Source organism: Giraffa tippelskirchi, chromosome 3 (genome assembly GCF_054371585.1).
Source record: "Giraffa tippelskirchi isolate mGirTip1 chromosome 3, T2T-mGirTip1v1.2.pri, whole genome shotgun sequence".
In the NCBI taxonomy this organism is placed as follows: Eukaryota; Metazoa; Chordata; class Mammalia; order Artiodactyla; family Giraffidae; genus Giraffa; species Giraffa tippelskirchi.
In genome coordinates, this window is record NC_137277.1 from 53,543,978 (window position 1) to 53,570,215 (window position 26,238).

The 26,238-nt window shown below is 61.1% G+C and overlaps 1 protein-coding gene across 1 annotated transcript; it reads left to right on the forward strand.

The window, feature by feature from the left end:
- Positions 1-25,699, forward strand: TSPOAP1 (TSPO associated protein 1). The gene is made up of 32 exons (XM_081585229.1): positions 1-330; positions 1,122-1,229; positions 1,512-1,640; positions 2,222-2,401; positions 2,955-3,140; positions 4,271-4,348; positions 4,434-4,517; positions 4,767-4,856; positions 5,016-5,138; positions 5,385-5,489; positions 7,059-7,109; positions 7,405-7,425; positions 8,182-8,386; positions 8,963-9,138; positions 10,342-10,457; positions 10,702-10,811; positions 14,306-15,136; positions 15,304-15,455; positions 15,914-16,291; positions 16,380-16,619; positions 16,954-17,134; positions 17,691-18,556; positions 19,214-19,313; positions 19,398-19,552; positions 20,154-20,322; positions 20,704-20,775; positions 21,301-21,333; positions 21,481-21,584; positions 21,669-21,740; positions 21,957-22,067; positions 22,677-22,738; positions 24,566-25,699. Exons 1-31 carry the CDS (start codon positions 1-3, stop codon positions 22,704-22,706), a joined length of 5,586 nt encoding a protein of 1,861 aa, XP_081441355.1. The 3' UTR covers positions 22,707-22,738; positions 24,566-25,699.
- The last annotated feature ends 539 nt before the right edge of the window (positions 25,700-26,238 follow it).

Here is a 26,238-nt window from a genome sequence, read left to right on the forward strand (position 1 = left end):
ATGGAGCAACTGACATCCCTCCCACCGCTGGGGGATCCAGGAAACGTAGAGCCTTGGGCACTGCCCGCCTGGCAGAGCTGGACTCCAGGCCAGGGGGGTGATTCTGGAGGCGCATCCCCAAGTATGGCTGGTACCCCCACAGATCTGCATGTTGGAGAACTGAGGCCTGAGGAGAGCTCCGAGCCTGAGGGAGCCCGAAGCCTGGGGCCTGTGGGAGGCATTGAGCCTGGAGGAACAGGAACTGGGCTGCCCAGCCCTGCGCGGGGAGCCTTGAGCTCCAGACCCGGCTGTCAGAGGCTGGCGGACCCGGAGGCAGGGGCTTTCTCTAAGGTAAGGGAGCTGAGGACGGCTGGGGTCTGCGAGGCTGGGGCTCTCATCCTGCCTGCCGGCCTGGGCATGGTCTGGGACTTCACTGCCCCCTGTCTTCTCCGGGCCTCTCTCTGTCTGGGGGTCTGTCTTGGTGACCGTCTGTCCACCCTTCGTTGGGCAGAAATCTCAGTGGTTCCGTTTTTCACCATCTGTCTGTCCTTCTGACACGGCCTGCCTGTCTGCCTTGAACCCTCCCCTTTGCCCTCCCTCTGTGAGTCTCTGACAGTCTGCCTGTATCTCTCTGTCTCTCTTCTCTGCACCTCTCTGTCCTTGGGGGCTGGGAGGTACTGGGGGAGTGTGTGTGTGAGGGGTGTGATGGAATCAGAGTTTGGAGGAAGCCAACTCAGCGGAGGGGGGCTCAGTGCTGGGCCAAGCCAGGGAGGATAAGGCTTGGGGTGGGTGTGAGCCGTCTCCTGTAGACGATGCAGGGACCTGGACTTTGGGGGACTCAGGACCTGGGGGAGCCTGGAGAAGTGGGGATGGGAGCTAAGGCTAACCTTTCCCAAATGGGGACGATGGGCAGAGGTGGGAAGAATTGGGGACTAGCAGAGAGGGTCCCAGGGTTGGGAGATGCTAGTGTACTAAACAGCCCCTCCTGTACTCCACTCTGAAGGCCCGGGACGTAGGGGAGAACCTTCTTGTCTCCATGTCTCCTTGGACTGTGGAAGGGGAATGCATCCATACGGAGGGCTCTGATTTCCATAGGTAGGGTGAATTCCTGAGGGGCTGTGCCCCATCCTTTCCCATGCCAGGGCAAGCTGAAAATGGGCTTCGGGGACAGGCCCAATCTGGAGCTGCTGAGGGCCGTGGGGGAGCTTCAGCAGCGCTGTGCCATCCTTAAGGAGGAGAACCAGATGCTGGTGAGGCTTGGAAAGGCTGGGTCCTGGGTGGGGAGGCAGACTCAGACACCCCAGCTCTCTGCTTCAACATCCTTCTCATCCCATGAACATCCCTCCAAGCAGGAGCTACATGGAGCTGACATGACCCCAAGACCGATAGAGGGTGGAACCCTACCTAGAGTTGCCAAGGAGCCCCCCTGTGAGCCCAAGAGTCTAGCCCAAGGCCCAGGCTGTTACGATTGGGTCTGGGGCGGGGGCCGGCCTTCTCCCCACATGCCCCAATTCTGGCTGACCCCTTGTCAGAGGAAGAGCAGCTTCCCAGAGACGGAGGAGAAGGTGCGGAGGCTGAAGCGGAAGAATGCCGAGCTGGCGGTCATTGCCAAGCGCCTGGAGGAGAGGGCCCGAAAGCTGCAGGAGACTAACCTGAGGGTGGTGAGGATGGGAGGCCACTGGATGGAGGCTGGGCGACCAGGGGAGAGGGGTGCCAGGGCAGTGGGGCTCAGGCGTCATGGACTCTTAGTACCCAGGGATGCAGAAACCCAGTGGCTGAGGTGTAGGAAGGGCCAATGCCAGCCAGGCTAGGGGGCTGGGGGCTTCTGTAGCCACAGGAGGGAGAGAAGGGCTGTGGGGGGCGGGGAGGTCCCAGGCAGGGAGAGCAGAATTCTGGATTGGCAGTGCTGGTGCTGGCGGCCGCCTCCTCCTGCGTTCATCTCTGGGTGCAGAGCTGGTTGGGGCAGGGACAAGACCCATCACACTGGCAGCCCTCAATTAGCAGCATCCTTTGGGCATAAGCTAGGAGGTGGAGTTAACCCTTTCACTTCCGCTTGAGGATTGCAGGGAAGGGGTCAAGTGAGGCTGAGGGTCAGCCCAGGGTAGATCCGGACCCAGGGTGGGAGCAGGTGAAGGCCACACTTCAGCGGTGTTCATGTAACCCCTCCTTTGGGAGGAGCTGAGAAGTGGGAAAAGTGCCCCAGCCTTCAGATGACCACTGGCCTTACCCCTCCCCCGGCCAGGTGAGTGCTCCCATGCCCAGTCCAGGGGCCAGCTTGGAGTTGTGCCGGAAGGCCCTGGCCCGCCAGCGAGTCCGGGACCTCAGTGAGACAGCCAGTGCCCTGTTGGCCAAGGACAAGCAGATTGCTGCCTTGCAGCGGGAGTGCAGGGAGCTGCAAGCCAGGCTCACCCTGGCAGGCAAGGTGCGAGGAGGCCCTGGTCACCCCGTCCGGCTCAGCCCTACCTAGGGCCGCTGGACTGGCGGTGTGGGATGCGGACTGAGATATGAGATGCAAATGAAGCGAGCAGGTGGAGGCTGCTGGGAGTAGGTTCCCCTGGCAACGGCTCAGGTGGGAGCGGGGACCGGGCGCCTGAACCGAAGGGGGTGGAGCCGTGAGTCCTAGACCTGGGAATTTCTGGGCTTCAGGTTTCAGGCTGCACGCCAGTGGGCCTGGCTGTGTGAACCCACGCATAACCTCACACTGGGGTGAAGAGATGTTCGTAAGGCATTGAGCACAGTGCCGAGCACACCGCGAGTGCCCAGTAAACGAGCTCCTGGGAGTGTTTGCACACGGGCGAGCGGAAGCATGGGGCTGTGTAGGCATGCATCTGCGACTGGGCATAGATGCATGGGGAGGGTGAGCACCTGCCCGCGCTCGAGGGCCCCTGCAGTCCGGCGGAGGGCGGGCTCAGCTGGGGACGGCGCGGGGCGGGCCGGGGTTAGGCCCGACTCAGCTCCCCCTTCCCCGACTCCAGGAGGGCCCCCAGTGGCTCCACGTGCGGGACTTCGACCGGCTGCTGCGCGAGTCCCAGCGGGAGGTGCTGCGGCTGCAGAGGCAGATAGCCCTGCGCAACCAGCGGGAGCCGCCTTCGCCGCCCCGGCCCCAAGGCCCTTCTGCCCCGGCCAGAGCAGGGGCGCCCGCCCCGGGGGCCCCGGGAGAGGTGAGCGCAGGCGCCAGGGCAGGTGTGTAGGTGTGCGGAGAACGGGGTGGGAGCGGCTCAGGGATCTGCCCCCTCCCCGTGCACCGCGCTCAGAGCCCCGACGAGGAGGTGGCGGCGCGCGCACTGTCCGGGCGGGGTCCTCGGCCCGGCCTCCCAGGGCTCGTACCTGCTCGGCGCGCGCCCCCGGGGGCTCGGGGCCCCCTCTCCGCAGGCCTGAGGCCGGCGGCCCGCCCCGCCGCCCCTGCCGCGCCGCCAGTGGTACGGCCCGGCCGCAAATCCCCGGTTGCCCTGGCAGCCGCCCGGGGCCCAGCCCGCGCCGCTGCCTCCCGCCGCAGCCGCAGCGTGGGGACGCCCCCTTCAGCGCCCGCCCGGTCTGTCAGACCCGGCCCGACTCCCCGGGGGCGGCGCGGTGTCCTCCCCGGCTCCAGGTACGGGCGACCCTCACCGGGAGTCAGGCTTAGGCGGCCCCTGGCCCGAAAGCTGGGGACCCCGCTCCGGACCTCCATAACTTAGAGGTCTGGCTCCTCTTCATCCTCCGTCCCAGGCGGCACCTGGTTCCCCCTTCTTCTGGGAAGAGGGGAGGGAGAAGGGATTTGGCCCCTCTGCCTGGTCCAGGGAGGGAGCATCACTCATCAAGACCTGTCCTCCAGAGTTTGCACGGATGGGTAACCGGACGTGCCCGTAGGGTGGGCTCGGGGAAGCTGAGAGGAGGGTCTGAACAGGTCTGTAGGCTCTAGGCCAAGACTGTGGATCCATAACCCCTAGGTCTGGGGACACCACCTCCCTGGGGGCCCAGGCAGCCTCCTAGTTCTCTGCCAGTCACTGAAGGACACCCAGGACAGTTATTGAGTGCAGAGCAGGGCTGCAAGCTAAAAAGGGAAAGCTTTGGCCTGGTTAGAGGACCCATCTCCCGGGGCAATCATGGGTCTCTGGATCTCAAAGCACTCAGGATCAACTGGAGATGGGGGATGGGGGAGCAGGGGCAGACAGCACCCCTTCCCCTTCCTGAGCAGGGATCTCTTTGCTGACTGTGAAGTGGGGTGGGACCCCCTTGGACAGGCTGGGCTGGGGGCAGGCTGCCCTGAGGCCTTGCCCTCAGGTGTCAGCCCACTGCCCCTGGCCATTTCCAGGCCACACCTCAGGAGGATGTGGAAAACCCGGCTGTGGTCCTAGGGGAGCCAGAGAAACAGCAGAGGGTGCAGCAACTGGTAAGACCTGGGTTGAGGAGCTGGAGGAGACCCCTTATGGGTGGATCTGCCTTCCCATGTGAGGAGCTCCTTTCTGATCCCGCAGGAATCGGAGCTCAGCAAGAAGCGGAAGAAATGCGAGAGCCTGGAGCAGGAAGCCCGGAAAAAGCAGAGGCGATGCGAGGAGCTGGTGAGCTCTGTGGGGTCTTAGAAGGCCGGCTCCTTGGGTCTGTCAGGCCCACCATGTAGAGGGCTCCCCCAGAGCGCCAATTCCTTCTCTCCTGCCTCGAAAGCACGCTTTCCCTCCTGTTTGGTGGGGCTTCCCTTTCCTGGCTGATGCCGGTCCCAGGAGGGGCCCAGCAGGGTCCCCTGTGTATGTGTGGGAAGAGGAGGAGGTGGGCTCTGGGACCTTCCCTGTAGGTCCCCTCTGGTCTTGCAGGAACTGCAGCTCAGGGCAGCCCAGAATGAGAATGCCCGCCTCGTGGAGGAGAACTCTCGGCTCAGCGGGAGAGCCACAGAGAAGGAGCAGGTAGCGGCTCTGCCCAAGTCCTGCCAGGGCCCCGTCCCCGGGCAAGGCGCTGCCTCTGCCAACTCCCCAGTTGGGGAGAGCACAGGGCATCCTGTGTGTGGCGGGGGTGCTGTGGGGGCAAGGCTCACACACTCAGCTCCCTGCGCTCCTCCCGTCCAGGTGGAGTGGGAGAATGCAGAGCTAAGGGGCCAGCTCCTGGGGGTGACGCAGGAGAGGGACTCGGCCCTTCTCAAGAGCCAGGGCCTGCAGAGCAAGCTGGAGAGCCTGGAGCAGGTGCTAAAGGTGAGGGCACTGGGCAGGTGGGGGGAGGGTGGCACGGGGTGAAAGAGGGATGGTAAAGCATGTGCCCTGCGTGGGGCGTGGGGGTGTAGGGCTGAGTCCTGGCGCCCGCAGCCCTTTCCTTCTTTAGCCGCAGTTTCCTTTTTAACAGTGTCTGGAACACATGGTGTCTGAGGCGCTCTCATCTTAGATCTTCTATAGAGAGAGTAGAGCAGGGCTCGGGCCTTGACACAGGCTCTTGCGTTTCAGCACATGCGGGAGGTGGCCCAGCGGCGGCAGCAGCTGGAGGTGGAACACGAGCAGGCTCGGCTCAGCCTGCAGGAGAAGCGGGAGGAGGTCCGGAGGCTGCAGCAGGTGGGGACGGCGTCTGGGGGGCAGAAGGGCAGGGGGCTGCCAGACCCCAGCTGTAGCTTCTGGACCCTCATCCAATGTGGGCATTTACGGAGAACCCCTGGTGGCTCAGACAGTCAAGAATCCGCCTGCAATGCAGGAGACCCAGGTTCCATCCCTGGGTGGGGAAGATCCCCTGGAGGAGGGCATGGCAACCCTCTTCAGTATCCTTGCCTGGAGAATCCCATGGACAGAGGAGCCTGGGGGGGTACAGTTGGTGGAATCACAAAGAGTCGGACGTGACTGAGCAACTAACACTGTGTAACACACTGTGCGCCAGGCACTGTGCCAGGCCCTGGAGGGACTGTGAGGGGCAAAGGCCAGGTCCCTGACCAAGCAGCACATAAACAGATCCATGCGTGAGCTGATTGCAGGCATTGACAAGTACAGTGGGGAAAGTTACTGGGGTGATGCAACACAGGGTGGTGGGGATGGGGTGAGGGGTGTCTTCAGTGAGCTTGGCAAGGAAGGCCTCTAATACCTCGAGGGTCAGAAGGAGCCAGCTCATGAGCACTCTGGGGAGGGGGAATAGTCATGCTGATGCCCTGTGGTGGGGAGAAGCTTGAGGGGTATAGACTAGTGTGGCTAGCACGTGGTAGGATGGATGGAACGACAGGAGTAGGCAAGAGCCAGATCGCATCAGACCTTCAAGGTCAGGGGACAGTTTTGGATATGCTGCTTTCTGAGTCATCTGAAGCCATTGAAAGGTCCTGAGCAGGGGAGTGGCATGGTCTGATTTGTCATATTTAGTGTGTCGTTTTAGCGGCATTGCAGAAGATGGACAGGGGAGTGGGCACAGAAGCAAGGCATTCAGCTGTTGGGTGGCCACAGGGGTCCAGGTGGGAGATGATGTCTGCCTGGGTTAGAGTATAATCCACAGCGGGAAACAAGTGGGCAGATCCAAAGTAACTTGTGGACAGAGAATTGACAGGACTCATTGTGGGCTTCTGATTGAGTGCCCCGCACTTCACCCAAGTGCTGACTACATGGATGGTTGGGCCTTTCACCCCCCAGGAGTGAGGGATGACAGGCAGCAGGTTTGAGAGGTCAGGCATCCCAAGTTCTGAGTTCCGTTTTGGCCAAGTTTGGGTTGTGTGTTAACCACCCGAGTGGAGAGGCCCATAGACAGCTGGACTTGTGAGTCTTGGGTCCTGGGGAAGTCAGTCTTGGAGACAGGTTTCGGAGTATTCAGTGCATCTGGTCCTGTGACTAGATGGGAGTCTAGAGAGAGAGTGACCATGGGCCCAGCACTGTGCCCTGTGGGGCCCTGACACTCAGAAGGCGCAAAAGATGAGCTGGCGGAGGGGGTTGAGAGAGACTGTCAGGAGAGACAGGAGGGAAAAAAAAACCCTTCAGACTCGAGGTGCGGTGGGTGCGGTTCAGAGTGGGAACCGGGAGGCACTCACAGCTCCTTCCCAGCCCCCTTCCCTCTTCTCTCTCCTCCTTCGTCCTGCCTACCCTCCTCCCTTCCACTGCTCATCCCACCCCGGTCCTCACCCCTCTCCTCCAGCAGTTGCCTCCTCCCACCTGCAGGCCCAGGCGGAAGCCCAGCGGGAGCATGAAGGCGCTGTGCAGCTGCTGGAGGTAGGGTCCCCGGAGCCGGCTGCTGTGCTTCCAGCCGGGGGGAAGGCTGGGGCAGTTCAGAGAGTGCTGCAGGGGGCTGCCTGGGTGTGGATGGGGGTGTGAGCTTGCAGGAAGGGCCCCTAAATGATCTGGGGGCTGGGGCGATCCCCTCCACCTTTGGCCCTGAAATAGCCTTCCAGTTAGCACTTGCTTAGTCAGTCTAGGGAGCTGACTGAGCCATGTCCACCTGGGCCCCTCTCTCCCTCTCTGGGTAAGAGTTCTAACCTTTCCTCTGGGCTTTCCTTTCCTACCACAGTCTACCCTGGATTCCATGCAGGTACAACCTCCTGATCCCCCATCTCCTTGGGGAGCGGGGACGGGGGGCTCTCCCCAACACCCGTCCAGGCTGGCTGAGCTGAGTCTCCTCCCTCAGGTCCAAGCGGTTCCAGCCCTCCTGTCCAATGACAGGTCGCAGGCTGAGACTCTGTAGATGGGCTGGGATTCTCACAGGGCATGTGGGCCGCCCCGGCCCCAGACCTGCCACTGTGCCTGGCACACACAGGCCCTGCCCATCTCTGAAACCCAGCCCCTGAGACCAGGAGGAGGTTCCAAAGCCGGCCAGTCTGACCCACGACCCCCTTGATGGGGACTCTCCTCATCCTTGAGAAAAACTCCTGGGAGTTGGCTCACTCCTGTCCCAACGATGTCCCGAGCTCCTGGGGTCTCTGGGGACATCTCTGAGGGCAGGGATGTGGGTCATTGACTGTGGGAGGGTGATGAGCCACGGAGCGGAGAGAACCCCTGAAGTGACACTATGGTGGTGATGGGGTGGGGCGACCCCTTTTGGCCCAGAAAGTGCCACCGCCTGGGGCACGCAGCCGAGCTGGAGGCGGGGTTGGGAGTGACGCTGTCCCACGGTGCCTGGTCTCTGCCCTCAGCCGCCTTATGTTGGGGCAGCTGGGTGGCCAGGCTAAGGGTTCGTGCCCAGCCCTGGAGCCTGGGCAGGTGTGACCTGAAGCGGGGCTGTGTGGAGATGGCACAGGCTGGCTCAGGCAGCTCCGAGGCCCGCAGCTCATCCTGCGTCTCGGCCCAGGTCCGGGTCCGGGAGCTGGAGGAACAGTGCCGCAGCCAGACCGAGCGCTTCAGCTTGCTGGCGCGGGAACTCCAGGCCTTCCGCCTGCACCCCGGCCCCCTGGACCTGCTCACCTCCGCCCTGGGCTGCGGTGCCCCGGGGGACCGCCTGCCACCCCCCTGCTGCTGCTCCACTCCGCAGCCCTGCCGCGGATCCAGCCCCAAAGGTGAGGTAGACCCCCAGCGCCGTCAGCCTGGTGCTTTGTCCTGAGCAGAGTTCAGGGTCAGAGAAGGCTAGCAGCTCACCCAAAGTCACACAGCAAGTTAGAGCCCTTTCTGGCTTGAACCAGGCTCCAATGGGGGCGGTGGGGGGTAAACGACTGAGCCCACTGGAGAATCTCAGGTAACTGCTCCTCCCGCTCCTCTGTGGTCCTGGCTGGGAGGTGGACACCAGGAGTCAGGAGCAGGCAATGTGGGCTGGTGAAGAGCCAGCTGGGCATCGGTCAGATCGGGTGGTTCCGGCTCCACTCACTCAGGGAGTGATGCCGCTAAAGCTCTGTGGGCCATGTGTCCTAGGCTCTGAGACAGGGGCGTCCCTACACCTCATCAAGTTGCTCTGAGGATGCTGTGAAATAATACGTGTAAGTCACCTCCATCTCCACTTAGTAAGCTCCCCCAAGATTTCCCTTCTTGTAAGGAAACTTGGCCACGGAGGGCCTGATCGCTAGCTCCAAGAGGACGCGTGGTTCCTGGTCGCTCCTCGGGACACCGACCCCCAAGGCCACACGTCATCTTTCCTTTAGACCTCGACCTCCCACCAGGCTCCCCGGGGCGCTGCACCCCGAAGTCTTCCGAGCCTGCCTCTGCCACCCTTGCCGGGATCTCCCGAAGGACGACGGCCAAGAGGGCAGAGTCTGTGTCCAACTCCTCTCGCTCCGAGTCCATCCACAACAGCCCCAAATCCTGCCCAACCCCTGAGGTCAGTGCTGGGGAGAGGCCTGGGCTCCAGCTCTGCCTTGGAGGGGTGGGTGGAGTGAGGGGGTGGCCCAGGAGCTGGAGGGCTGCTGGCCCGTGTGCGGTCGAGCCAGGCCCCGGAGGAGACAGGCCCGTGGATTCCTCCCGGCGGGCGGGGAGCTCCGATGGGACCCATCCTGCTCTCCCGGGCCTGCCTGCCATCCCTCCTCAGAGGCTGCTCAGCCTGCTGCTCTAGGGCCCAGCGAGGCCCTAGAGTCTTGGGCTGCAGGGAGGGAGACACTTTGGAGCTAGGACCCACATAATGAGGCTGGTGGTGAGAGTGTCCATGGCAGAAGCCGGTGGCACTGTGAGAAGGGGCACCGGTTCTGGGATTGAGGTCCCAGCTGTGTCTCAGGCAGGTCACTGACCCTCTCTGGGCTTGGTTTTTGTTGTCATCTGAGTTTTGAACTAACAAGCCTGCCCAGTGAGGTTGTGGGGAGGATGATGTGAAAACAATACAAGGACGGTACCTCCCTCTGTGTGGGGCACGCAGTAGATGCTTAACATATGGCAGCTGGTATTACTGCCAAGTTCTTTGGTATCACTCACAACCGCAGCCCTCTCTCTCTCTCCCTCCCAAACCTGAGCAAGTGCGGGGGGGGGGGGCAGGGTGCGGGATGGGGGCGTCGGAGCAGACCTGCAGCCTGCGGGTATGGGAAGCGGGGGAGCCCAGCTGTGGCCTCTACCGTCCCCTTGTGGGCAGGAGTGGAGGTGCTGGCTTTGGGTGCCCGGGTTTACCCTGGCAGTACCTTTGCCCCAGGGACTTCTCAGCCCCTTCTGCCCCTTTGCTTCCAGCTAGAGTGCTTTATTGCCGTTTTTTAACCTTAAGGACACAGACTGTCTTTGGGCGCCCCCTTGCCCCTGCTGCCAGAGTGGCTGCCCCCTCTCCGCTGGGGACAGTGGTCTTCTTTACTGAGCTGGTGCAGGAGAGGCCGGGGCTCAGGGAGGGGTCACCGTTGACCCCTCTCCCTTGACCCAGGGCCTCTGGGCTCCACCAGGCCCCGAGGGCTGGCATTCTGGTTTAGAAAGCGTCGGCGGAGCTCACTGCCACTGGCCTCGTCCAACATCTGCTCAGTTTGTCGCCTCAGGACAGTGGGGCCTCCTCTGCCAGGTTTGCGGTCGGCCCCTGGGTCCTGGAGAAGACTGGCCCTTTTCTTTTTTCCCCCAGGTGGACACGGCCAGTGAGGTGGAGGAACTGGAGGCGGACAGCGTCTCGCTGCTCCCGGCAGTGGCAGAGGGCGGCCGGGGTGGAGCCAGGGTCCAGGTCTTCCTAGCCCGCTACAGGTGGGCCTTGACCCCTGCACCCCAGCCCTCCAGCATTTTGGGTGCATGGGGGGAACAAGACGGAGGGGGCGTGGCGGGGGTCACGTCGGGACAAGTCATCTTTGCCTCATTGGGCTGGGGTGGGTGCAGTGGGTGCTCCCTGTGGTTAACGGTGGACAACAAAGTGTCCCCAAGGCCAAGCGACTGGAGGGGAGGAGACAGGATGTCGGTCACGGTCCCCCTCCTCCTCCGGGCCTCCCCGCAGCTACAACCCCTTCGAGGGCCCCAACGAGAACCCAGAGGCAGAGCTTCCGCTGACCGCCGGAGAGTACATCTACATCTACGGCAGCATGGACGAGGATGGCTTCTTTGAAGGTAGGAGGTAGCAGGGACCGTCCCATCCATACATTTGCTTTGAAGCTCTTCTTCCCAAAGCCCTCCACCTGTCTGTACCCTCTGAACTCGCTATCACTTCTCAGACTTGGCTAAAGGCATAGAGAGACACGGCGGCCTGTGGGGAAAGGGAGAGAAAGGGGTCCAGGGGCAGCTAGTCTGACTGCGCGTCTGCCCCGTGCAGGACAGGACAGGACCCAGCGCAGTCCAGAGGGCGGACCGAGCGTCACAGGGAATTTCGGCTAAATTCACTTTTCTGCTGGCAGGCAGGGCATGGCAGCACTGAGCACCAGTGACCTCAAGGTCAGGCACGTGGTGTATAGATCTGATGCTGAACCCAGTGAGTGTGGGGAGGAGGGATCAGGGGTCCAGGGCCCAGGAGAGGGTGTCAGCAAGTGGTTAGCAGTTGTCAGGGCCCAGGCAGGGCTGTGCTCCAGGGCGGTTCTACAGTGCCCAGGGAAGTTCTGTGGTGTCTGTGGGGCGATCAGGTCACCAAGGCAGACACTGCGTGACTGTCTGGGCAATAGGGCAGGGCCTGGGAGTCTCTGCGGGGTGCCCTGGCTGGGCCCCTGGCTGCATCCTTTCATAGCACAGAGGACAGTGTGGTGTGGAGACCAGGATGAGGGGTGGACAGGGCAGGGCGAGAGCTGCAGTGGTGTGTGGGGATTCAGCAAAGTGGTCGGGTCTGGGTCGGTATCACCCACAGCTTTGGGTTTGTGGGGCCTGCTCAGTCTCTCTTCCCGGGGCATCATGCCTGTTATCTGAGCAGGTGCTGGGAATGATGGAAAACAACTAAACTCTCTAGGGATGGACGATGGAGAGAAGGATTAACTAGCTCCCAGAAAAATGGCTCTTTTAATGAGAAAAAAAAAATGGTCTGAACACTAACTCTGTCCAATCCTATGGACAGAGGGGCATGGCAGGCTACAGCCCATGGGGTCATAAGAGTCGAACATGACTTAGCGACTAAACCACCACCATCTCCACCAGCAAGAACATAAATATTAACTAACCACAAGTTAACTAGAACTTGAACTATGCAATCTAGGATACCTGGAAAGGCATGTAGACAAGTGGGGGTTGGACACCCTGTTCCTCATCTTACTTTGGTTGCTTCATCTGTGTCTGATCCCACAGCTGGGCTGTTCTCAGCGACAGGGGCTTCCAGACCGTGAGCCTGACTGTGGCCCCGGCTCCCGCACCAGCCTTGCAGGGCTGTGGATCTGTTTAGCGTGATGGTTCCTACCGTTAGCATCACACCCCACAGTGTTAGTGCCTGTATGAATTTCTTAGCGCTGCCGTAAAAAATTTCCACCAACTGGGTGGTGGCTTAGAGCAACAGAAATGTGTCCTCTCACAGTTTTGGAGGCCAGAAGCCTGAAAGCAAGGTGTCAGCAGGGCCACCCTGCCTCTGGAGGCCCTAGAGAAGATTCTGCTCCTTGTCCCGTGCAGTTTCTGGGGGGTCCAGTTGTTCCTTGCTTGTGGCCACATCACTCCAGTCCCTGCATCTGCGGTCATGTCGCCTCCTCCTCTTTTCTCAGCGCCTCTCCTTGTGTGTCCTCTTATAAGGACACTTGTCATTGGATTTAGGGCCCACCCAGATAATCCAGGACGATCTTTATCTCAAGCTCCTTAATTGCATCTGCGAAGACACCTTTGCTGTATTTATAGGGTTCAGGGTTTAGGATGTGGACTTATTTTGGGAAGGCCACCTTTCAACCCACTATTTATGCTGTTACCTAATTTTTTGAAAGTCTCTTCTGTTTCTCTTCATTTTCTTACTTTTCCCCCCATTCCTAGCCTAAGTAGAGAGAGATGATGTGGCGGAAGCTTCCACACCGTCCTGCCGCTCAGGGCCGCCTACACCCGCCCCCTGCCCTAAACCTGGCCCTTGTTCCCCTTTCCTCCCAAGAATGCCCAGCAGCTGCCAGCTCCTCTGTGCCCTGGGACTCTTTTTCCTCTTCCAAAATTAGCTGTGATGTGACAGGCCATTTGTCCAGGTTCTTTGATCCTTGACATCCCACAAGCAAACAATAAGAAATGTTTTATGATGTTCTGTTGCCAAGTGTTCAGGGGAGCTGGTCCAAGAACTTTCCTGCAATTCCTGTCAGAACTGACTGACAGGCACCTCCCTGGTGGTCCAGTGGTTAAGAATGTGCCTTGCAGTGCAGCGGATGCAGGTTCGATCCCTGCTCAGGGAAGTAAAATCCCACATGGTTCGGATCAACTAAGCCTGCACACTATAGCTAGGGAGTCTGTGCGACACAAATACCCTGCCTGCTGTAACTAAGACTGATGCAGACAAATAAATGTTAAAAGAAGAACTGACTGCTAGTCATGCTCCTAGACCCAGGCCTGCTGTGGATCTCAATGCCTTCTAGAACCCACAGGGAGTTCTTTCCTCTGGCACGTATGTCTTTTGTCTCTAAAGATTCCTGCTTTTCTTCTGGCCAGATGGGACCTCCCTTTCCCTTTGAGGATGTCTGCTCTCCACACAGGAAGATTGAGGGGTGCCCTTGGCCTGACTCCTCAGACCCATGTAATATGACAGTTTTCAAACAGATAGAAAAGTTAAATAGTAAAATGAACACCTATGTACTCACCACCTGGATTCAACAATTATTAATATTTTGTAGTAATTGCCTTTTTCCCATATGGGTTAAAAATAGGATTGAAAAGCAAGTTGTTGACAGATGACATTTTATTTATTTTTAAATGAATGAATTAATTTTGGCTGCACTGGGTCTCCACTGCAGTGCATGGGCTTTCTCTAGTTGAGGCAAGGGGGTAGCGCTTATCTTGTCGCAGAGCTCTAGGCATTTGGGCTTCAGTAGCTGTGGTGCATTGGAGAAGGAAATGGCAACCCACTCCAGTGTTCTTGCCTGGAGAATCCCAGGGACGGGGGAGCCTGGTGGGCTGCCGTCTATGAGGTCACACAGAGTTGGACACGACTGATGCAACTTAGCAGCAGCAGCTGTGGTGCATGGGCTTGGTTGTTCCAAAGCATGTGGAATCTTTCTGGTCCAGGGATCTGACCTGTGTTTGCTGCATTGGCAGGCAGATTCTTAACCACTGTACCACCAGGGAAGTCCGACACACTATATCTTACCTAGACATACTTCCATGTGCATCTCCGTAGAACCTGGACATTCTTCATCCCTGCAGCATCACCTGGAGCTTGTTAAAAGTGCAGAATCTCAGCCCTGTTCAGACTCAGTTGAGTTACAATCTCTATTTTAACAAATCTCCAGGTGATTCATCTGCACATTAAAATTTAAGACGCCTGTGCTATAGAACTACAGTACTGTTATCACACCAGTGAAAATTAACAATAACTTCCCAGTACACATCTTGACTGCTCTTTTAAAAGTGCTAACAGGTGAATCAAATGCTTTGGGTCACTCACCAAGCCTCGCTACAATGCATTGATCCGGCTGTGTTTTTCTCCGCCTCCTCTCTTGTCTTCCCCTCCACAGGGGAGCTCATGGACGGCCGGAGGGGCCTGGTCCCTTCCAATTTTGTTGAGCGTGTGTCTGACGACGACCTGCTGGCCTCCTTGCCTCCAGAGCTGGCTGACTTGTCCCACAGCTCAGGGCCCGAGCTCAGTTTTCTGAGCAGTGGCGGAGGCGGCAGCAGTAGTGGGGGCCAAAGCAGCGGAGGATGCAGCCAGCCCCAACCAGAGGATGAGGCTGCCGGGGAGGTGCCCAGCCCCAGCCCCCCACCCGAGGGCCTGGGGGAGCCCCCTGCCGTGCCTTACCCTCGACGTCTGGCCGTCCTTAAGCAGCTGGCCCACAGCGTGGTGCTGGCTTGGGAGCCGCCTCCTGAGCACGTGGAGCTGCGTGGCTACCACATCTGTGTGAATGGGGAGCTGCAGCAGGCCCTGGGGTCTGGGGCGCCCCCCACCGCTGTGCTGGAGAACTTGGACCTGCAGACCAGGCCCCTCCGGGTCTCTGTGCAAGCCCTGACCAGCCGGGGTGGCTCTGACCCGCTGCGCTGCTGCTTGGTGCTGGGGGCCCAGGCCCGCGTGGCTCCTAGCCAGCTGCGGGTCCATCGGCTGACTGCCACGTCTGCCGAGATCGCCTGGGTGCCCAGCAACAGCAGCTTGGCCCACGCTGTCTACCTCAATGGGGAAGAATGCCCCCCCGCCCGCCCCAGCACCTACTGGGCCACCTTCTGCCACCTGCAGCCTGGTACCCTCTATCAGGCCCGAGTGGAGGCTCAGCTCCCGTCTCGAGGGTCCTGGGAACCAGGCGGGGAGAGGCCAGAGCAGCGGGCTGCCACCCTGCAGTTCACCACGCTGCCAGCAGGTAGGTGGGCTCGGGTGCTTGGTGCGTGTAACCCCCGGGGAGCTCAGGCCAGGGAGGGTGGCCCCAGGGGAGACTGGCTGCTACCTGCATCTTTAGGGAAGTGGCAGAGTGGGCTGTTCTCTCTGGCGGGTGTGCTCCAATCCTGGGTCTTGTGCCCCCTCCCCTAGGCCCACCTGACGCCCCCCTGGATGTGCAGGTCGAACCAGGGCCCTCCCCTGGGATCCTGATCATCAGTTGGCTCCCGGTGACAATCGATGCGGCTGGCACCTCCAATGGTGTCCGGGTCACAGGCTACGCCGTTTATGCTGATGGGCAGAAGGTACGGCCCAGGGGTGCCCACCTGTACCCTGGGAGCGGGGCGTGGGTCTCTCCCCTCTCCCGTACCCTGGGAGCGAGGCTTGGGTCTCTGCCCTCTCCCGTACCCTGGGAGCAGGGCGTGGGTCTCTCCCCTCTCCTGTACCCTGGGAGCGATATAGGGTCTCTGCTCTCTCCTGTACCCTGGGAGCGGGGCGTGAGTCTCTCCCCTCTCTGTGCTGAGAGGCCTCGTCTCCCTGGCCTGGCATGGAGCTGCCCACATCAGGCATCTGGACACTGGGTAGCAGGTTGGTTAAGAGCATGGGCTTTGGTAGCCCACGGACTGGGATTCCAGCCCTGAGGCCCCGTGGCCAGGAGGCTCAGATGAGACCAGGCGCCCGAGGGTGTGGCTCCCGGCGCAGCGCCAGCGGCTGTGGTGCCGTGGGTGCCCGTGCGTGTCACTGCAGCCCCCCTTTCCTGCAGATCATGGAGGTGGCCTCGCCCACGGCGGGCAGCGTGCTGGTGGAGCTGTCACAGCTGCAGCTGCTGCAGGCGTGCCGCATGGTTGCTGTGCGCACCATGTCACCCCACGGCGAGTCAGCGGACTCCCTCCCCGCTCCCGTCGCCCCCGCCCTGGCTGAGGCCTGCTGGCCAGCCAGGGTCCCCTGCGCCTCCCCACGGCCGGGCCTGGAGGCCAGACTGCCCCTAGCTCCAGCCTCCCCGGGGCTAGGGGACCCCGGCTCTCCTCTCTGGTGCCCCGACCCCCGTGGAGCTCAAGAGCCCCCGGGCGCCCCCCCAGCCAGCCCTCCCAGAGAGATGGCAGGAGGATCTTCAGAGGAGCCCCCAGCACCTGTCTCGCAGGTACCCGGCCGGGGAGGAGGGCGGCCAGTGGAGGCTGGGAGGAGGGTCCGGGCTGGGGGAGGCCCTTCCTCAGTGCCTGCCGTTCCAGGAGCAGGCTGGGGCGGCTGTGCTGGGTGTCCATGCAGATGGGAAGGCCAGCGAGCTTGCCTTGGGAGAGTGCGTTCCTGGCCCTGCCACCTCCTCTGTGGCCAAGGAGGACGCGGAGCAGACCGTGGGAGAGGCCCGCCTGGCACCCGGTGCCACCCAGGGAGCGCTGGCCCAGAGGCTGCCCTGTGCCCAGGCCTGCCGTGGAGGAGACGCAGGGGCCGGGCCGAGGCCCAGGGCTGAGGTACGGGGCTGGGGGTGCCCTGGGCCACCGCGAGGAGTCAAGGGCCTCCTCCCTGCCTCTGCCAGCCCAGAGCTGGTTGCCCACTCTGCCCGTTCTCCACCTCTGCTCTAGCTCTTCTCTGCGCCATGTGTCTGGCTGCTTGTTTTTGCCGCTTTGTCTTCCAGGTTTCTTTCCCCACCCCGCACGGTGCCTGCGCCCCATTTTGGGGGCATGCCCCTCTCTCCTTCTGCCGGGGTACCCCCCCATTCATCCTGGCTGGGGCTGACCCTGTCAGAAGGTCCCCACGTGCCCTAGCTCACCTCCCCGCCGTCCTCCCATGTCTGGCCTCTTGCAGAAGGAGGACACTGCTGAGCCGGGTGTCCGTCCTGGGAACTCCCTTGTGGACCAGGGCCGCAACTCAGATCTGTCAGACATTCAAGAGGAGGAGGAGGAGGAGGAAGAGGAGCTGGATGTCAGGACCTGCTCCTTCCCGAAGCAGGTGGCTGGCCACAGCATCGGGGGGCAGGGGGCCAAGATACCGGGGTGAGGAGGGGCTGGGGGGCCCCTCAGGTTCCCGCGGCCTCCGCCCCCCGAGTCAGCAGCTGCTCCGGTGTGCTGGCAGCATTCTCAGTGTGCCACCTGGGCCTTCTGCGGGGCAGCAGCTAGGAAGTAGCTCAGGCCCGGCCTCGACCCTCCTGAAAAGGAAGAGGGGACCAAGGCGCCCCGTTCTGTAACTTCTCCCGCTCAAGCCCGCTCCATGCAGCGCCCTCTGAGAGCCTCACGGTGCTGGGAGCTTCCGAGGAGGGGCTGGGAGGCCCCCTGCCGTCTCAGGCCTGGCCTGCTCCCCAACACTCAGCCCCTCTGTGCACCCTGTTCTTGGGCGGGCTCCTTAGTGCTCTCCGTGGCCCTGCCCTGGACACGCTGTGTGGCTCTGGGCTAGACTCTCTCTCTGGTCTTTCTTCTTTCAGGGAGGTGATGGGGGTTGGGGGCGGGCTTTGGGTTACCTGAAACCCCCGCCCTCCTTTGAGGGCAAAGGTCACAGCTCTGTCCTTTTCCCACGGACCTCTCTTCCCTGCTGCCCCGCCCCCCTGCCCCAGCCCGACCCCTTCTGTGAGACCGACAGCGACGAGGAGATCTTGGAACAGATCCTGGAGCCGCCCCTCCAGCACTTCTGCAGCAAGAAGCTGTTTAGCATCCCCGAGGAGGAAGAGGAGGAGGAGGAGGAGGACGCGCAGGAGGACGTGCAGGAGGAGAAGGGGCCAGGGGCAGGCTCTGCGTCCAGAGACCCCGGCCCGCCTGCTCCCCTGCCTCCGGGGCTGGGCTGCGACGGCGCGCGGCCCCGCGGACCTGGCCTCTGCGCTTCGTCCCTCCAGCCCTGCAGGGCTGGGGACCGCCCGGAGGACCTGCTGGGACAGGTCGGTGGCGGCAGCTGGAGGAAAGGAAGTGGCTCTCCTGAAAAGCCCCCTGGCCGCAGGCGGTCCCCGGATCCCCGGGAACACTGTAGCCGGCTTCTCAGCAACGGCGGCGGCGGGTCCCAGGCCCCTGGCCGACCACTAGGCCCTGCGCGCGAGAGGGGCGGCCCCGCGGGGGCCGAGGGCGCCAGGGCTGCGCAGGACGCTGGGGGGAGGGCGCGGCTCGCCCCCTCCAAGAAGTGCCCCCGGGGCCGGGCCCCGGAACCCGGCCTGGCCAGCTGCCTCTCCCCCAAGTGCTTGGAAATCAGCATCGAATATGACTCTGAGGACGAGCAAGAGACAGGCGGCGGGGACATGAGCATCACCAGCTCTGGCTGCCTCGGAGACGGGGAGACCTGGGGTGCAGCCCCCGTGGGAAGGCCCAGGGCACCTCCGAAGGCTGGTTCAGGCCCCAACCCCTACTCATGCTCCCCGGCCTGGGAGAAAGGGGAGCTGGAGCTGAGAGGCCGCAGTGCGACCAGCAGAGCCAAGGAGCCGCCCCCCCGGGTCCGTGCCCTCCCTGCCTGGGCAGTCCCCTGCCTGCCGCCGCCTGGTGGCCCTGCTTGCTGCCCACCAGCCGATCCCATTCCACGCTGCCGCCTCCATCAACAGAGGTGGGGTGGGGCCTCGGGGCTCCTTCACCTGCCTCCTCCCACCCGCATTCCACTGCTTTGCTGCTTCTGCCGATCATCGATCAGAACTGGGATGTGTGATGTTCTGTGGCCATAAGTCGCCCGTTGCTGCCAGCTGGCCCCCTGCCTTTGGGGCAGGTGGCCCTTTCCTCTGCTTAGCTAGTGACAGCTTCAGGACCCAGCCTGCGATGTCCAGCATCTCCCAACCCCGACACCGAGAAGAGGCCCTCCTCTCACACGCTCCTCGGCCAGCTCTCAGATCTAAACCTCAGTCCCTCTACTGCACTCATCTGCTAAGGTGGCCGGAGCCGGGGCCTTACCTCCTGCCCTTCCTCCCCATGTGGGGGTGTCCGACGGCTCCAGTGAGCTTGGGCCACGGCTCCAGGAGAGGAATGTGTGTCCCTGCTCTGCTGTGCCACTTCCGCTGACGGGGCAGAGCTGAGGGTTGCGCTCGTGGGGTCCTGCCCCCTACTGAGGCGCCCAGCAGAGGGGTGGTGCATCACTCCTGCTGTCTATTGCCCTCTCTTTGCAGGCAGCAGAGTCTGGGGAGCCCAGAGGGCTGGACAGCCTCGGGCGGAGCGGCTCCCAGCGGAGAGGGGGCCGAGCCCCCAGGCCAGGCTCCACGGAGCTGGGTGAGCCTCTGCGGGGGATGGGCCAGGCCGAGGGGGCCTCTCCTGCCTCCTAGGCCAGAGTTGATTGCCGTTTCTCCCCCACAGCACCCCCGAGGAGCCCTCCAGAAGCAACCCTGGCCCTCCAGGACCTCCCTGTTAGGGTCTTTGTGGCTCTGTTTGACTATGACCCCGTGTCAATGTCACCTAACCCTGATGCTGGGGAAGAGGAGCTCCCCTTCCGGGAGGGCCAGATCCTGAAGGTGACTGACTCGCTGTCTGGTCCTCCTTCCTCCTTCCTTTCCTGCCTTGTCCAGGAGGGATTGTAGCCTCACCCGGGTGGTAACGCAGCTTCTAGAGCCAGGTGATGTGGAGTGGGGTTGCAACAGTGCCACTTCGAGCTGTGAAACCCGGAGTAGATTCTTTCCTTCGGGCCTCATGGGTAACATGGGGATCATGTGAGTGTCTCACATGGTCCTCACAGGCTTGTTTGAGGATTAGAGGATTCAGTAACCACAGAGTGCTGAAACCACCTGGCACGTGGCACAGTGTGCTGCTGTTAGCATGATGACCTCTACTGAGCCTACAAGGATTTCCTGAAGGCTTTGGGCTAAAACTCTGAGATCAGGGAGATCCAGTCTGGGGTGGACTGGGTGCAGATAGTGAGTGATGATCATACAGATAGGGCTGTTTTCTTTCATCCCTCTGATCCTTCTTCTTGGCTATTTCCCCCTATTTCCTGTTCCATAAAAGATAGAGCATTCTTCTGCAGTCCCAAGTTGGGGGTACTGTGGGCTCAGGACCTGGGGTGCAGGGAGCAAGCGGAAGTGGCCTGCTGACACAGCTGGTCTCTTCTGCCTCCAGGTGTATGGGGACAAAGACGCAGATGGCTTCTATCGGGGTGAGGGTGGGGGCCGGTTGGGGTACATTCCCTGCAACATGGTGGCTGAAGTGGCCGTGGACAGCCCTGCGGGGACACAGCAGCTGCTCCAGTGGGGCTATCTGTCCCCAGAGGTTCTCGCCGAGGGCTCAGGTATGACCTGCTCCTGCCCCTTGCCCACCACCCCCCAATCCAGTTCTGACTCAACACCCCCCAACCCCAAGTAATTTGTACGTCTGGAGTGGCCAGGGTACCTGGTTGATCCAGAGACTGGGGCAGAGTCACTGGGGCCCTCAGAGACTCGGGCCTGCGTGGCCGCAGTAGTGAGCTTGCCACTCATACGGAATGAGGGTCGCTGCGGGGGGACTGGCAGTATATCTTGGATCCTGGAGGTCGGGGATGGGGGGGGAAGAGTGACCTTAAAGGCTTGAGCACAGGAACCCTAGCACAGCCCCAAGAGAAGACCAGAGTCACTGTCTGTCTCCCTCCCTCACCTCGGTTTCCCTCTAACGTCCGCTTGGCTTTCTGGACCAGGGAACGGCCCCTTTGTCTACTCCACAGCCCGCACCGCCGGGCCTCCCCCCAAGCCCCGCCGCTCCAAGAAAGGTGTGTGTGATCCTCTTCTCTCTCCAGGGCCCCTGAGGATGAGGAGGGTGGTGGGGGGGGCACTGCCTGGCTCCCTGGGGAAACACATACGAGGTCTGTCTTGAGAAGGTGGAGGGAACCGGCCCCATCTTCACCCACAGCCATGCGTCCCATGGGGAGCTTCATTCTAATGGGGACGGGCAGTGGTTTGCTGGAACCTCTGTTCTAGAAAGCATCCTTGTCTCTTATGTCTCTTGCATTGGCAAGCGGGCTCTTAACCCCTAGCGCCCCCCGGAAAGGCCTGTTCCAGAAAGCACCTGGCTATAAATTCTGTGTAACCTGGAGCAAGTCACCGACCCTGTCTGGCCCTTAGTTCACTGTGAAGACCACAGGGCGGGTCTGCTCTCGGGACTGATGGTCCTTCTCCTGCATCTCCCCCTGTGTGAGGCCGAGCATCCTGCCTGTCCTGCACCAGCCCCCCGCCTTCCCCTGCCCCTCGAGGGGAGGGATGGAGGGGCAGGGCTCCCAGGCCTCTTCTCTCCACAGCCGAGTGGGAAGGGCCCGCCCAGCCCCGTGCAGGTGAGGGGCTTCCCTGCGCCTCCAGGCTCCCCCGGAGCCGCAGCTGGTGGGGAGACGATGACTCGGGTCGGCAGGTCTCCAGCGCTGAGGACAGGAAGGGGGTGGGAGTGTCTAGAAAGAGTCCCGAGTCATCTCCTCCCCTTCCAGGGTCCCCCCAGCTGGCCTCCTCTGCTGGCCTGAAAGCTCCCCATTCCATGGTGGCCGTGTTTGACTACAACCCCCGGGAGAGCTCTCCCAACATGGACGTGGAGGTGAGGTCCTTCAGGAGCCCAGCCAAGGCGGGGTGGTGACCGAGCCTGCCCCGGCCTGACTCCTGCCTCGTGGTCTCTCCATAGGCAGAGCTGCCCTTCCGGGCAGGGGACGTCATCACTGTGCTCGGGGCCATGGACGATGACGGTTTCTACTATGTGAGGACGTGGGGGTGGGGTGTATGCCCAAGGGGGCTCTCCTGGAGCCATGGGGGCCAGGGGAAGCCAGGTTCCTGATGGAAGCCCAGAGAGACGGGCCAGTTGCCTCCCGTGATGGCGATGTCGACCCCAGGCCATCCCTGCTGGGGCTTCAGGGTCCTGGGGGTGGTGTTGAGGCCCCTTCTGGTCTTCATCTCACCTGCATCTCCTCCCCAGGGGGAGCTGAATGGACAACGGGGCCTGGTTCCATCCAATTTCCTGGAGGGCCCTGGGCCTGAGGCAGACGGCTCAGACAGGGAGCCTGGGACAGCCCCATCCGAGGGCCAGGTCAGTGAGGACCTGGGCTCCGGGCTCAGCAGTTGGGTCTCTACGCTGCGTCATGGGAGGGGTGCAGCCACGTGCCATGGTCCAGGTGTCCACGGTGCCCAGGACGGGGTTGTGAGCCACAGCCAGAGGGAACCCAGCCAGTGTGGCTCCCCCCGCCTGCCCAGCATGTGCCCCTCTGCGCAGTGGGCGAGGCCAAGACCTTGATCCCCGTCTCATCTGACCCAGCTGTCCACACCCTTGGCCAGTGCAGGGGAGGGCCCCGTGGGAAAGGACCCTCGAGCCTCCCACACTTCTCGCCATCACAGCCTCCATCACAGGGACCCTCCCTGCTCCCCTGCTTCAGCTCCCCGTCTCCCAGGTGCTTTTTAAAGCCAGATGCCAAGCAAGGCCCCAATTCCTGGGTGGGTGGAGTACACTTACAGGCTCCCAGGGCGAGAAGAGGGTGAGGGCACTGGGCCCCGAGCAGAAAGCCCTAGGCCTCCGTCTGTGCTAGTTCCAGAGTCAGGGCCTGTGCAAGCAGGACCTAGGGACCCAGGTGACCTGGAGCCTGGGTGGAGAGCTCGTGATCTGCCGGTAACCCATCTCCTCTCTTTGTTCCCTGTTCTTCAGAGAACGAGGAGGAGAAGAGTCCAGTGCTAGATGGAGATAGATATATGTAGAGAGAGCAACATGTAAGTGGGGACTGACCCCCTAGGTCCACGTCACCCTGTTCCTCATCTCACCATAATCAGATAGTGCTCCTTGTCTCAGACATGGGAGCCCCACCGGCTTATCCACCTTCTTCCAGGAACAGGGGAGGGAGCTCTTGCTGTGAGCCCACTTTGGAACTCGGATCAGCCCCTCCCCTTACCTTATTCAGGGCAGTGCCAGCTGCCTTAGGCATACATATCATCCTAGTATGTACTGTCCCACATTAGTTGACTCTTCATATTCTATAGCACATGCGGCTCATAGAATGTTATGTGACATCCACGTTGTGGCTCATCGGTGTATTATGATACTATATGACTGTGGTATTATAATATTGTGATTATTACTGGTGACAGAAGAATGATACTAATGCCACCAGTAATAATAGTCTCCATCTCCCCACCCTTGTCCTCTGTATCATGACCTCTTAGGAGCATCAGAGGCAAGATTTTCTGTCCAACTTTCCATTTTCTTGCTGGGGGGTGGGTATAAAAGGGGAAGCTTAAACAGTCGGAGTCCATGAATAACCTCAAACCAATCATTTCTGGGACCCCTCTGTGTGTCTCCCCAACAAGCCCTCCCCCCCGGGCCCCCTGGGCAGGAGTGGTAAGGGCCTTTGATCTCCTCCCTACCCCAGCCAGCCATCAGCCCTGGCTAGTTGGAAAGAGACTCTTTGACCTCTGGGTGCTGCCCTCCTCCAGGGGATCTTCCCGACCCCAGGGATTGAACCCATGTCTCTTATATCTCCTGCATTGGCAGGCGGGTTCTTTACCACTTGCACCACCTGGGAAGCCCCGTCTGGGTGCCAGCAGACCTCTTTGTGGGCAGCCCTGCCAGATCACCAGGGCCTTAGGTGGAGATGGGCCCCAGGCTGGGAACCTGGCACCTGGGCTCTGTGATTGGTTCTGCCAGTAGACTGCCAGGCCCTGGTGGAAGCAGGGGTTTGACGAAGGGAGTAGGGGGCAGGGGTGGAGAACACATAGGCTCGCAGGACCCGATGGGGCTGTACCAGGCATAGGAGGTCACAGAGGGGATGTGGGAATTCAGTGGGTGGGGGAGGCTTCCTTGTGGCTCTCTTGTTTGTCCAGTCCCTGTTTTTAGGCCACTTACAGCACAGTCTGGGTGGGCGTGTGGCAGAGGGAGCCACTCATGGTGAACAAGGAGATTCTGCAAAGGGGATGTGCTAAGGGCAGGGAGGGGCGGGCAGGGAGCAGCTCTCTCTGGAGAGAGTGAGTGTGAGCGCCTCTGGCCCTGCCTCCCTGCAGCCCTCTCCGGGGCCATCCAAGGAAGAGTCTTCACCTTCCCCCCATGGAGTGGGCGCTCCTCCCCTCCCTGAAGGCCCTCGGACACCACTTCTTGTCTGTGTGCTGGTGCAGGAGCCACCTTCCCTGAAGTGTTTGGCTCCTTCCAGCATCGCTGTCCTTGCTCTCCCTCTGTCTGGGAGGGGATGATGGGGGAGGGGGTGTTGGAGCACCCATCCCAAGGGTCATGTCCAAGGGCTCTTGAGCTCCATCAGCCCAACATCCTGCAGAGAGACCCAGAGGAGGGGAGGGGCTCGCCCAGGTCCAAGAGAACTGAAGCAGAACTGAGCCTCCTCGACTGTCCCTTCTGACTCCCAGCTCCATGCTCCCCCATCATCATGCCCTCTCGGTGCTCTGCGTGGAGTGGCAGCCGGACCGTGGGTTCTGGTTCACGCCTGTGCTTCCGTGATGACCTGGGGGCTGCGGGCTCCTGAGGTCGTGGGGTAAAGGAGGCAGGATGGGGTGGGGGTCAGGCCTTGACCTTGCCCCTTTTCTTTCACATTCTAGGACTGGGTCAGCTCAACCCAGGGGCCCCCAGCGCCCCCAGGCTGGCCCTGTTTTCCTGGCCCTCGCTGCTTCCCCGAGGTTGAACCAGGGTTGCCACAGGGCCCAAGCAGGAAGGTGTGGGTTCTTCTCTCCAAGGGGAAGCAGCTCCTCAGGAAACTGGGCTCGGGGAAGAAGGAGTGATGCTGTGGCCCGACCGAGGTCCCAGCTGCACAGGGAAGACCCTGGACTCTGGTTCTCCCGAGTGAGCGCTGTGGCGCTGGGATAGGACTCGGACTCAGTGACGGTTAGAGCTAGAGGAGCAGCTGGTCCTCTGGATGGGCATTGTCCTCTTACAGGTGGGGACCCTGAGCCCCAGCGCGGGAGTGAGTCCATCATAGAGGCTGAGCACCTGGTTACAGAGCCGGCCGGGGACATGAACTTGTTATTCCTGGTTCACCCATCTGCGCCTGGTGTCCACCGCACTATGCTAGTTCCCTCTTGGCCTCCACACATCTGACTCGGGGAAATCCTGTTCCCTCCGACGGTGCTGGCCGTCCTCTTCATGTCTTCCCTCCCTGAAGGAAAGTTTGCACTGGATTCTGCCGAGCCCCCCATCCCGGGGGCGGAGCTATGTATATATTTGTACATACTCAGTGCCTCAGCCCAGCTTCCTCCCTCTCGCTTCCACCGCACAGGCCTGGGAAGGAGAAAGGCCAAGCCAAAGCGGGCCTGACCCCACCCCATAGCGCCCAACCCCCCGCCCTCCTGGCTGAGACCCGAGACCCGAGACCCGAGACCCAGGGCCAGTGGGCAGAAAGCAGGAGTTGGGTTTGCCTTATTTTGCTCATCGGATTCAACTTCTCTTTTGCATCGTTTTCCTCTGGCCCCTGTTGGAGTCTGGGGGCTGGGGGAGAGGACAGATTTATGCAACTATTTTCATACATTCCCTGTTCAGAGTGGGGTGGAGGTTTGTCCCCCCTCCCCTTAGCACCCCTCCCCTCACACTCTGGCTAGGTGAGTGTCTCTGCATGTTTCCATTGCTGTGGTGGGAGATTGTTTGAACTCCCACCCCCACCTTGGACTCCAGGGGTGTGGAATGGTGGGGGCATTTGTTTAAAAAGACATTTTATTATAATAAAGTCTATTTTCACAAAACCCATGCTGGGCTCTACCTGGGATGAAGGACCCCTGAGGGGTGGCTCGTGGTGGGCTTTGGACTCCACTTTAGAATCCAGAAGTTAACGTCTGAGGGTGACCAGGGGTAAAACTAATGAACATCAAGAAGATCAAGCAGCTCTGGAATTGTTTTCTCAAGAAGGTTTGGGGGCTTCCTGCCTTCCTGATCACTGGGTCAGGTGTTGAGAGTTGGGTCAGGATCCTGGAGGAAGAAAGAGGCCTGGGAAGGGGGTGTGGAGACAGAAGAAGAGAAGGCACCAGTTTCAAGGTGGTGGACTGAACTGATTACATATCACAATCTTGGTTTTCCTGGACCAAATTCATAGGCATAATAGAGGTAATAAAAACCAGCCAAACACCCAAATAAACAACATACATAGCTCCATTTGAAGAAAGGGAACTCCCTATAGATGAGAAACAGCAGGATTCCAGAAAAGACAGAAAACAGATGGGAGGGCTTCCCTGGTGGTCCAGTGGCTAAGACTCCAAGCTCCCAATGCAAGGGGCCTGGGTTTGAT

Coding starts and splice junctions, on each gene's coding strand:
- TSPOAP1 (XM_081585229.1), top strand. CDS start 1: ATGGAGCAACTGACATCCCTCCCACCGCTGGGGGATCCAGGAAACGTA. Junction 1,230..1,511: donor AGGAGGAGAACCAGATGCTG/GTGAGGCTTGGA, acceptor ACCCCTTGTCAG/AGGAAGAGCAGCTTCCCAGA. Junction 7,110..7,404: donor GCGCTGTGCAGCTGCTGGAG/GTAGGGTCCCCG, acceptor TTCCTACCACAG/TCTACCCTGGATTCCATGCA.